This window comes from Poeciliopsis prolifica, unplaced genomic scaffold, assembly GCF_027474105.1.
Source record: "Poeciliopsis prolifica strain line A6 unplaced genomic scaffold, Auburn_PproV2 SCAFFOLD009, whole genome shotgun sequence".
Lineage (NCBI taxonomy): Eukaryota > Metazoa > Chordata > Actinopteri > Cyprinodontiformes > Poeciliidae > Poeciliopsis > Poeciliopsis prolifica.
In genome coordinates this window covers 3,156,510-3,168,979 of record NW_026562384.1, presented here as the reverse complement: position 1 = coordinate 3,168,979, position 12,470 = coordinate 3,156,510, and the positions used below count along the sequence as shown (strand labels likewise).

At 40.0% G+C, this 12,470-nt stretch overlaps 1 protein-coding gene across 2 annotated transcripts in view; it reads left to right on the top strand.

The window, feature by feature from the left end:
* Positions 1–12,470, top strand: part of pigg (phosphatidylinositol glycan anchor biosynthesis class G) — a 76,635-nt gene that overhangs the window by 24,306 nt on the left and 39,859 nt on the right. For both annotated transcript variants that reach the window (XM_055034178.1, XM_055034179.1), the window contains exons 7-8: positions 6,032–6,249; positions 7,028–7,312. In XM_055034178.1, the coding sequence (XP_054890153.1) occupies positions 6,032–6,249; positions 7,028–7,312 (503 nt within the window). The remainder of the gene's footprint in view (positions 1–6,031; positions 6,250–7,027; positions 7,313–12,470) is intronic.

Genomic DNA, 12,470 nt, shown 5'->3' with positions numbered 1-12,470 from the left:
AGGTCTCAGAGCACTTTGTTCAATATCCAACATGGCTGCCATGAAAAAGATACTAAAGGTTCATATCTAATCACACCAGTTAATAAATGTATAGATTGTATAGAAATAAAAAGTGTTTGGATTGTGTTGCTAACAGGAGTTAGTTGCACAACAGTTTTGCTAATTCCTCAAGCTTCAGAGGCGAATCGAATGCAGCATCTAATATTTAAAACTTTTAATACAACTAGTACTTTGCTTCTCTTTCTTCATCGGCCAGAAAGAAATTGAGGGCTTAAAATGGATGCTGCAGAAAGTCACAGTTTTGGGAAAGCTCGCGTTTGGACTTGACCTTGTTTGCTGCTGTGCAAAACTAAGAGCACTCCAGCACTTCAAGTCAAACTGCAAAGACGGGAAATGTCTCCAGAAGGCCTTAATGAGAAGCAAAGTCCATCAAAACGTCTTCAAAGTTTAAATGTTTGGTTAAACTGACTTTAAAAACAGGCTTTTTAAATTCAGATTGGGATTCATCAACCCTCTTGTCTCATGCTTTTGGACGCTGATATTTATTTATTTGAAACTGTGCTTCAACTTATTTATTTCGAACAGACAAAAAGTAAAACTGAGAAAGAAAAATAAATAAATTAAGCAAATTGTCATGCTCAATTGACATGAAATTTTACATTATCTGTTCAACAAGGAGCAGGTAGAAGGCACAAGATCTTATGGTTTTTTACACATTTCAATATCATCAATAGCATATTTGGTTCTGGAAACACTCGTCTCCTAGAATGTGTTTCCCAAAAAGCTCCTCTTTAAACAATTTTTTAAAGCTGTTTTAAGTATGTACTGTTTGAATCCATTCCATAAATCTGCTCCACACTGATAAACAAAAATTCTTTTTGGTTGTTCTAATAAGAGTTTTTAAAAAAACAAAGAAAATAAGGAACCAGTAGGACCAACGAAAACAAGAATAATTAGCTTACCACTGGTTTTCCGTTTGAATAGGAGTAGAATGAAGTGGGGCTGGACAATAAATCATTAATTAAGATGTTTAAAAGAAAAAAAAAAAGAATCAATAATTATCGATATCGACTGATATGAAATGTTTCTGTCGTGATATTTATTTTTTCTCAGCCATATCGTCCAAGAAGAAGTGAACACTCGATTAACCCTATTTCTTATCTCAATCTAATAAAGTATATGTATCAATCACCAACTCAGGAATGATCAGAAAGGTGTAATTAAAAACAGGTTGTGGGATTAATTTACCTGTTAAATCCACCGTGCGAAAGAACCAACACTTGTAAGCAGCCTGAGCTCAATAAGATCAGTCTGGATTTACTCAACTCCAGCAGGAGCTGGGTGTTTTAAGGAAACCTGTTTTGATCAGAGCTTTTTTGTACCTGAATAAATTTCCTTTTAAATGTAAAATCCACCTCGGGGAAGTCTCCAATCTGCTCTTTAACTTCAGTCCTTTCCCATTTCAGTAGAACACCTCGCACAAATCCCAGCCTGTATTTATTTTTATCCGTCTACTTGAGTCTCGCCAACAAACGGTTTCTGTGAGACACCCAGTCTTTGAGCTCCTTCCTTCTTGTTCCAGACGTCCTTCCCATCTTCCTGTTTAAACAGCCAGAAGTTCATCGTTCTTTAGTCTGAGAGGTGTCACAAGTGAAGGAGCTGACAGAGAGAACATGAAACCAATACCAGTTTAAAACAAGAGAAATTTTAATTAATCCCACAGAGATCCCCGGTAAGCATTAAAGCAGCGATTTTTATTATTTTTGTGAAAGTTTGTAGATGTTGTCCTCATTTTCACAAATCGCTGATTCGGAAGATGAATGGACGATTTGAAATCATGCGCACGGCTGAAGAAGAATCTACAATGATCGGCGGCGTGGCTTTAAAGAAATCACATCTGACCTGCCGGAGGTGATGCATTTGTGCCGAGCCGTTTGCTTCACTTCACAGGGTTAGACGTGTCGACGTGTCGCCTCACACCGAGCAATACTCCTGATTTCAATGTTGCCCTCGTTTAGTGTGTTTGAAGCTGCGCGGTATGTTGAATCACAGTTGTCATTGCAGTATCAGTGTCATTGCATTGTTCATGCTACGAATAAAACCCAAACACAGACTTCTGTGTGAACGGTTTACGACCCCAAAGCGACCCGCATGCGCAGAAGAAGAACGCCGACGTAAAGCAGCATCAAATTTTACGGACGTAATACATAATGGAGCCATTTGTGGATCAATTTCAAAGTTTATTCAGCAATGGGAGTGAACAGGATTGGTACGAAAATCATGACACGAATAAAAAGAAAGCCACTACCACCAATGGCAACGGCATTCTGAGGATTCTTGACTATGGTTTGTGGAGTTGGATGTGTAGTCAGAGCGCAGAGTGGTGGCATTGTGATGTGATGCCGAGTCCCTTCACATTTTCATCAGTTTTTTTCCCCGTGAATAGATTGGAATCGGACCGTTCAGACCTTCGTGAGTAAGTTGGATGTTGGTCTCAGTTGGGCAAAAAGAAACCCAATTTGGGTTGCACCTGCTGTGTGAACGCAGCCGTACTGCGTCATGGATTCATGCTCTTCATATCTTCACCAATGATTTGAGTGGTCTCTATCTGAAAGTGGGAGGACAGGAAAGTAGTTGAAGAGAGAGACGGAAGACATGCAGCAAAAGTCACCAGGCTGGGAATCCAACCTGTGACGTCTGCGTCCAGGACTGAAGCCTCCTTTTGTGGGTTGTGCTTAACCGCTGTGTCACCACAGCAACACCTGGTTTATTTTCTTGAACTCCTAACATGATTAAAGTCACTTTATGTAATGGCAGCAATGGGAAGGGTTTATAATTAATATCGCAATTAAGTATTTGTTAACCCTTTACCTGAAGGGGTGTTCTTATGACACCATCATAAACATAAACCTCTGTTATGAACATGAAGGAGTCTTTATGGATCTATATGACTGTGGTCATGAAGTGTTGTTTGCCAAATGACACTTTTAATGCAAAGTTGCTTTAAAATTTGCATTAAAAGTCGATTAAAAGTGCCAACTTTGCATTATCTGGTAAATTTATACGCTTCAATGCATAATTTACCAAATGACGCTTCATAACAATAGTCACAGACATCCATAAAGACTCCTTCATCTTCAATGTTTGTGTCAGTCGTATCAGTCTCCAAATAAAGTGTTACCAAATATTTTTGCTGAAGTTAGAGCTGCCTTATCTACACGTAACGAAATGTTCTATGTATGTTCACCCAAACATTTTGCCCTTTTACGTTACTTTGCATACCCAGTGGAATCAAGCATTCACGAGGACAGGAAGTCTGTTAAGGCTCGAAATCCGGAAAACACAAGTTGCTATTCTGTGGACTTTATTGAATTATTTCTTTTAAGTTAGCCACATGCATTTGCGAACGTGTTTCCAGTTCCTCGCTGTTTCTTTGTTGGACCACTTTGACAGTGAATTAAAACACCCCACATAAACCTGACCCTAACTTCATAATGCAAAAGCCTGTGAACAAGAAGCTTATCAGGCATAATGGAGGGGATCTGCAATGTTAACGCATCTTGAGGATCTGAGCACAGCTAGATGAGAAATGCTTGTATCATGAAGCATTAACTATTGCTGCTAATCTGTACTCAGATGTGTGTGTGTGTCTGTGTGTGTGTGTGTGTGTGTGTGTGCGTGCGTGGGTGTATTTTTCCCCCCAGTACCCAGTTCAGATGATGCATCAGGTTCACTGTGTTCATGTCTGAAGCTGATGTCTCTCAAACAGCAAAGGTCGCATTTAGAAACAAACAAAAACACAAATGGCACCTCATGTCCCTCTCTATTTTAGTCCATGGGTTTCCATAGCAATGGAGGAAAAAGAAAATGGAAATAAATTCGGTAGACCTACATTTGGATGTGTTGATTTGTCTGAGTCCGTCCACTCGGGTAATCAGGAAGTTATTATGCAGCAGGATGTTTGCCGCTGTTGCCTCTGGTGTTTTAATAACCCTCCCGTCGGACAAATCATCCTCTTCTGGTGCTCAGGGTTTGGAGTCTCAGGTTGCGGTTTGGATTTTGTTTTGTTTTTTTCTGGGGTTTCTTCTTGCAGATCTGCGAGGCATCAAGCGTTTTTTTTGGGGGGGGGAGAGGGAACGCCGACTCCTCCGGCCGGCGTTTTCCAACTGGGCCCGTTATCTCAAAATCTTGAGTTGTTTTTCTTGCTTTTCACAAGAAATAACTTCCAGGATATGAAAGTAGGCCTTTTTTAAAAAAAATAAATAAATAAAATGATGATGCAATGCTGAAACAACCCAGTTGCACCTTTAATTCTCTCTCTGCCCCTTTCCTGGGTCCTGTCTCGCCTATTTCAATCTTTATGTTGCGTTTTTGTTTTTTCTCCTGTGCTTCTAACCTCGGGCGTTTGGAGGAGCCATCAACCAATCCTTGTTCTCTCAGACGGATGACGCATGGCCGGGGCCATCCATATTGTGTAATTCATGCCTGCAGCCTAAGGTTCTAATATTTCTTCCAACCCTCTCTGTCTGACAGAACCTCGGTCCCTATTTATCACCTCTATGCTTATGCTGCTGAGATAGGTGTTATATTGCAAATAATTGTTTATAGGAGAGGCTGCATGATTTTCACGGAGATGAAACAAATTGCTCTGGCCTTCGAGTGGCTCCGAAGCCGTCGGAGTAAAATGTAAGGTGGCATCACTTGATGTGCAGAATGAGTCAGAGCCGGTCTCGGTAAGCGACCAGACAAATCGCTCATGAGGTTAAATGGTCTCAACAGGGGCGAACACGCTTTTTTTTTTTTAAGTTGACACAGATAAAAAAAGAAGAAAATACTGAAATTAATTGATTTTTTTTTTCCTATTCAAAAGAACATCATATGTCAGTACGTCAAAAGTGACGGATGAAGTCGTAAATAAGATTTCAGGGATCTGATTTCTACAGAAAGTTTTCTTTGTGATTAAAGACAAGAACGTGTCGGCTGTTTGCGGAGGCTTTTGTCGTGACAAAACGTCTTTCCGCGTGATGACGCATCCCACCGCAAAGCTGAAACAGGTCCACAAATTATTGTAGCAGCACAGCAACAATTCTGAGGCGTTGGCTTGGTCTACCAGATTCCACAGATCTCAGTCCAGTTGAACATTAACATTGAACAACCGATCAATCAATCAATCGGCCCCCCTCCTTGAAAGTTAAACCTGAAGTGTCTGCTGGTCGCGTCTCGTCAGCAGATACTTCTTCACAACCTCTGCAGAGTCGTCTACTGTTGAAGGAGTATCTGACCACTTGCAGTGGATGATCAGTAGTAGATAGCGTATTGCATGGTGCACGAGCGTCCACTTCAGCATTTATAACAGAAATCCACAAGAAAATGGCTTTCAGATGTCTGTCCACTGCAGTGACCGCGATGCATGAAAGGGTTAAAACAGAAAGAGCCGTTCAGGTACTTTAGGCAACTGAAGTGGAAAACAAGATTGTAAGTTTTTGGTCTTTGTTAGGCACATGACAATTCCTGTCAAATGTGAATTGTTTTTTTAATTATCGTTTTAGTTTGCAGTTTTTCCACCATTAATGACTTCGGTTCCTGAGCTATATGAGTGCATTTAGATCCCACTGATGAAACAAATGCCTCATGCAGGAGAACAGGATTCATAAATTTATCGTATCTAGTAGAATGTGAAGAAAAATGAATATGATGCATAGAAAGGCGTTTTGTTAGATTAATGCTACGGAAGGAGAAAATCGAAAAGAGGGAATGACTAATGTAACACAGCTGGAAGTATGTAGTTACCGGACTAGGCTGCATTTTAAGCAAACTTTTCTTTAAATAAGTGAACTATGTACATACATGATTTTAATTGTTTACCTTTTCTGTATATATGAATATTTTTTTATTTTCTTCTTTACCTTTTTTACATAAGAAAAACCTGTTTTTCTAGATAAACAAAAAAAAGCACAATGGTAGATCACATTGCCTTGAAAACAAATGAAAAACTTTTTATTCTTCTTCTTTTCCCGCCTGTCCAATCCAGAGGCCGGCTTCGAACAGTTCCGTGTGGCAGAAAAGGCTCATGGGAGCTGGATGAAGCTCTACCTGGAAGGAAACACCTCTGAGGTTCTGACCAACATGGGCAAAAAAGTCCTGAAGCAGTACCTGGAGGCGCTGGCTGCCATGAGTTCTGCTCTGAGCAAACAGCTGGGCAAATACGACATGTACTCCATGATCGCAGGAATGGTGTTTGTGTTCCAGGTGAGGCCCTCAGAGTGTCTGCTGGGGGAGCCTGGCCCCCCGCGTGGCAGCGCTGGTTTGGCTCATTAACCCTCAGCACAATGCAGGAAGTAAAAATCGAAAAGAGAAACTGAGAAGATTACAAACTTTTGATGACTTTAATGCCAGTAAAATGAATTGGCATTAAAAGAAGAGCTGTGGGGGGAAAAATGTACAGTTAGTTTGTTATTCAATGCCGCAAGCAAAATTGAAATGTTTACTGATTTACGCCACGCACATTACATTTTTTTTTTACATATGAAATTATTATTTTTTTGCTGTTAACAAATTGCTCGGATCATCTAAACCTGTAATTACATTCACAGTCATTGTTGCAAATTAGGATTCAGAAACTGATTTTAGCTAAATGGGATTTCTCTTAAGAACTACAAAACGAGAAGAGCCAGCAGTCAGTGATCATTTCCATGAGTAGCAGAGGGTGATGTCTAAGCACAATGTGAGACGGATAAGCTGCTGTAATTTAGAGCTTTAAAACGTCTGAAAATGTCTTAAATTTGACTGACTTCAACACCCTGAGATGAGGGAATTCGTATGATTCAGTTGTGCTGCAAAAGGCATCCATATAAAAATTGCAGGATAGTAGCTGACGACCCTTGACCCAGAGACATCTACAGACTGCATATAAGTACAAACATCACAACAGACAGATGAGGTTCCTACTTTTTAACCTGACACATATATTGATCCAAGTTGGTCAAACTTTTTCCTCATCTCCCCTCTTCCTCCCCTGGCCTTTCAGCTCCTGCTGGTCTTACTGCTGGCGATGCCCGAAGCCCTCAGCAGCGGCGCGGCAGTGGACCTTCCGGTGCTCTCCTCCCTGCTCTCCCTGCCTTTCTGCCTCCTGTGCCTGCTCCTCGCCTCCGTGCACGTGTTGGTGTGCACGTCTGCGGAGAGCGCCTGTTACTTCTGCAGCCTGTCCTGGGGCCTCGTGTTTGCCGCCATCGCCTTCTCCTCGGCGATGTTTTGCATTCTGATCGCCGTGGCGACACGGAGGCTTCCGTTCGGACCCGCGCTTCCTGGGAAGGTGAGTGAGACGTCACGGCGAAACTGGCGTCCAACGTTTGTGCTGCAAAAGTGTTTGTGCCGCTGTCATTTTAGAGATATTGATAAATGCGTCCAGAGGTCATAAAAGGTCAACCAACCAGTTCCCGTTTGCAAAGTCAAACGAAATACGGTGTCAGTCAACTGTGCAACTTTTGCGTTGGTTTGTGCTGCAGAAAGTTTTGTTTTTTTTAATGCCGCCATCATTTTAATGATATTATTAATACGTTTCCAGGTGTCACCAGAAATTTCCAGCCACATTAACAAGGTCAAACAAAATTGACATGAATTCGTTTCAATACGTTTGTCAACTTACATTTTGCCAATTAGCTCATCATAGGTTCATGGAATCGTGATGTCATCGTCAGAGTCCTCACTAATTGTTGGAAGTCACGCTAATCTTTGTGTCTGTAAAGTTCTGCCTGGATCTGATTCAAAAGTCTCAATAAAACAATCTCATTATTCTGACATTCAGTGATTAGAGTTTTTTGACAACCCCAAGATGACAGGAAATATTTAGGCTCATTACGAGTGGAGTAATGTTACCTTTGTAAAATTAGCTCGAATAATAATGAAGGCTAAATCCACTCACTTAGGTTCTTTTGGTCTTTATATTATTTGTCAACTTGTTTGTAAGCACTTTGTTTGCCGAAGGTTTATTTCTGCACATCGATCCAGTTTTAAGTTTTCTTGTTTTTATTCCTAGAAATTAGAAAAAAAAATCTCTGAATCGTATTTAATGAGTTTTCAGAAGAACATAAATGTTTCAACCTCTGACTGACTTGCCCACCTGGCTTGGTATTTAATCAATGATTCCACTTAATTACCCCCTAACTACTCTACAGTATTGCACAGGAATACAATAAGGTAATAAGAAGTAATTTACACCGGAGACGGCTCATTCATTTCAACAGTGCTTCATGAAACTTTCATACATTCAGTAGTAGATGAGAACAGGAAGGAAAAGCTCTGCAAACACTGCTGCTTCTGTTATGTTTTTTTTTTTTTGTAATAATGATAAAAAGAAAAAAATGAAAAATGAAAAGTGCACAGATGTTTTCTGTAGCTGATGACTTATATATAATTTCCACAATCACTCATCTTCCTGTCCCAATACTAGGATGGATACACACTTAGAGTTGGATGTTAACTTTGTCTTGTGTCAGATGTTTCTAAAAAAAATTTTTAAATGTTTTTGTGCAAAACGAGCCATACACGTGGTACTTTACGATGTCTGGACCGACTACCCGCTGTTACTTTTATTTATTTATTTTTAGAAAACATTTAACCTTGCCACAATGTTAATTGTTCATATTGTGAATGAAATAGAAAACCCAATTTGAAAAATATTGTTTTCATATTGTATTATTAGTACTTTAAAGGTACTAATAACATATAGCAAAATCAAGTAACTATGTTACCTTCAGTAGTTATAAAAGTCCTAAAAATGACTTTTAAAAAATTAGACTTTGTAGTTCAACTCTTTGAAATTGGGCCTTTGTCTCTTTAAGAAGCTCCTGCTCTTTCTGAAACTCCACCTTCAGGAAGACATCACAACATGGCTCCTCTAGTAACCCTTTAACAACGTTTTTACAAGCGTTGCACTGAGAAGTAGCTCCTATAATGAGCTCATGCGCAGTTCCACCAGGTGTTTGCTAATTGCTGCTGGCTAGTCTGAAGGAGCTGAGTGGGGGAGCTGTGCCTCGAAGGCGGGGCCAAGACCACCCAGACTTTTTCCACAGCTGAATGGTTGCCATGGAGATTAAACGATTTGTCAAACATGCACCACAATGAGTCAAACCACACTCCAGGTGTGTTTTCATCAGGGAATAATGCTATAAAACGTCAATTTTATGCTGTACCAACTCTGCTTTAAACGAAGGTTTTATGGTACAACCACAGAGGCGAGTAACTGTCTATTGATGACAGTTCATCGTCATAGCAACATGAAGTGCTGCCTCGCGTAATGAACGACCGCTGGCTCTTTTCTCTCAGCTCTCCGAGGCTCTGCGACCGGACTGGGCCGCTCGGAGGCGTAACAGGCCGCCGTTGTGAAAGAAACCCTTCAGGTCCACCTTGAAGGTGAAAGGAGCCTCTGAATAGCAACAAGAAGGATCCTACTGGGCAGACTTCACTTAAAACCCAACTCTTACATGTAGAAGCATAACATTAGCCTCAGTGCTGATGGAGGCAGACATGTTCTGCAGTACAGAATGTATCAAATTGATGAATTTAGCGGTCTCTAAATGCGCGTAGCTTTGGAAAGCACACCTAACCATTATTGATCTGACCGCCTTGTCGTCTGTGAAAGCTGTTATTTGTGTTCATTTAGTCTTCAGTCCTGTCACAGGTACATTTACGTATCTAAATGCATTTATACCTGGAACTGCAAGCACTGCTCTTCAAAGGGCCGTCATTAGCGTTCATATATCGGCCTTCTGTTAGCACTGGGATCAATAGCAGGTTTTCATGGATTACTTTAAAAGCAATGTATGGATTTTTATTTCTGCTGCAAGCTCCTGACAGCAGACACAAAAGAAGCCTTGTGTAATGAGCAACTTGTTCTAAAAATGGGGTTTATAAGAGCACATCTTCATATGCCAGACTATCATACACCTGTGTATCTCCTTTTTTTTTTATCATCAAGACTAGATAAGAAAGTTAGATATTTCAAGTGACCAAAAACATCAAGCATTTTATGTGACAGTGTGGTAAGGTCCAAAAGCCTTTTTTGCCATGTGGGTCCAAGTCACCATTAAAATGATAATAATGTAAAAATTATTTTCTGGCGTGATTCTTACTCGTTTTCCCTGTCAAGATCCGATTTTAAAGCCTGAATAAGTCACCTTCCAGTTTGCCTTTCAAAGTTTGAACCGAGACAGTTTTAAAAATGTAGTTTTGCAAATGTGAAAAAGAATTGGGCGGAAAACATGCGCTTTAATTATCAGGGCATCCTTAAGAAGTGTTAATCTCATTTATCTAAAATTGAGGCCTTAAAATGTCTTAATATCATTGAAGATGTAAGTTGGCTTTAAATATGTCAATCACTGGCAGGCAAAAAGTTTGATTCGCACGCAAACATCTTTCACGTTCTGTAAAAGATGCCCGAGCTAGTGAGCTTTTTGTGCTTCTATCTTTGCTTTGTGTAAATTTACCACAAGTTGGCTGGACAACGTTCATCTTCACCACTGACAATCTATACGATGCTGACTGGGTTAACCCTAACCCTACTTAGAAAAAATAACAATTTGTGAAATTCTCATCATAGTGGTCTTAAACTGGTTTTGAAAGCCTTAAATGTGAGTTGGTGAAACCTGCAGAAATCCTGGTTTTGCTTTTGTTTTGTCATCTAAGTTCAAACCAGAGCCTGAGAGTTTGGCTCCATGAATTTCGCTCACTTTCTGCTCCAACAGAATATAATTATAATTTGAACCCAATGACCCTGTAATGAGTTTGCTATTTCCCTTAAAGAAATATGAGAAGCAGAAACACTGTCTAACTCTAAAGTAGCGACGTTATTAGAAAAGGAACAGACGATTTAATTGAATTTCATAACTTTTTTTTTCTTCTTCTTTTTTAACGTTCAGTGGAGTCTGACAGCAGTAGAAAAATTTAACAAGATTTCTTTCTTGGCCTGGGTGAAACAGCTATGTTTTCCAATGAGAAGTCATAACACAGATGGCTGGGTCAGAAAACTCTTTTCTTTTTCTTTTTTTTTTCAAGTGACATGATGGAAAGGCGGGTTCGGAGCCGTGCCGCTGGAATAAATCACAGACACACACCAGACCCAAGACTGACTTTCTGAAATAGCACAAACGACCTGTTATAAATTATGCTAAAGATATGATTGGAAGTAAACGTTTCACCAAAATTTGATTCGAAGTACAACGTTTTGAGGCCTTTTCTTTTTCCTTCCATGGCGCAGAGAGCACTGTTGACAGGGCAGGAGCGCCGTACCCTTTTCTCAGCACATTAGGCCTCCGCTCATTTTGATTGATTAATGCACTACTGTACACGCTGGCCCCCCAGGCCCCCTGGAGAATATTTCTCCCATTTAGACTTTTCAAGTCAGCGGAAGAGCCTCGGGTTCAAGGGTAGACGAGGAGATCAATACTAAGGGACTCACGTCTGTTTGATTAATACATGAAGCGATCCAGCCACATGCTGGCTAGCTTACTTAGAAAAAATAATAGTGCCAGCAGGAGAGAAAACGGAGAATTTGAAGCATTTATCAGGTAATATTAGTTTGAAATAGAGTCAGTGTTTTACATGTGGGCTACTTTAAAGCGACAAGGGCTCAAAGTGGGGCTCAGGGGCCATTTGCAGCCCTCGGAATGAGGTTTTTTTTGACCACATGACCATAATCCAAGAATAAATTAGGACAAATCTACTTACAAAACTGTTAGCTGTGACACAGAGAGATCATATTTTCCAATCTTTCTGGTTTTCAAGGTAACTATAAGCACCTCCACACGTCGTCTCGTACTCTAACGATCACCTTGGCGCGCCAAAATCAGCTTTTAATTGCCGTATGAAAACTTGTCTGAATACAATAACTATTTTCAAATGAAGAGTGACCTGGAACCTGCTTTTATTGCTGAGACCCGGATAAAACATGTTTTCAATTTTCTTTAAAATGATGAGCAAACTCTATGCCTTTCACTTAACAAGGGAAGACATGCGAAAACCATTACAAGTATTGGATATACGTTTCTAGCTTTTTTTGTACAAAAAAAATCTGATTACTGTTTTTGTTTTATTAAAAATAGTTTATGCTTAGTGTAGTTGGTAAAGAAAAAATAGCAACATTTTTGTTGACTTTAAATACACCTCTTCTTTAAAGACTTTATGTTCTTCTGCTTCTACCAACATCACCAAATATTAGTTTCCTTCATCAAAATCATGACGTGGACATAAAGTGATCCTGACCCATAGAGGAAGTTGCTATAGTTTTAAAACTGCTCTTAAAGACTTTGCTAGGATATAACATCTAATTTCTTTGCTGCGGATTGAAGAGGCTGCTGCTGCCATGGAAATTACAGCATCAGTATTAGATTAGCGGGTGTGTCCAAAGGTTCTGCTCACTTACTGTATGTGTTAAATACAAACTCACATCATAAAAGTATTAGAATCCGCTTGTA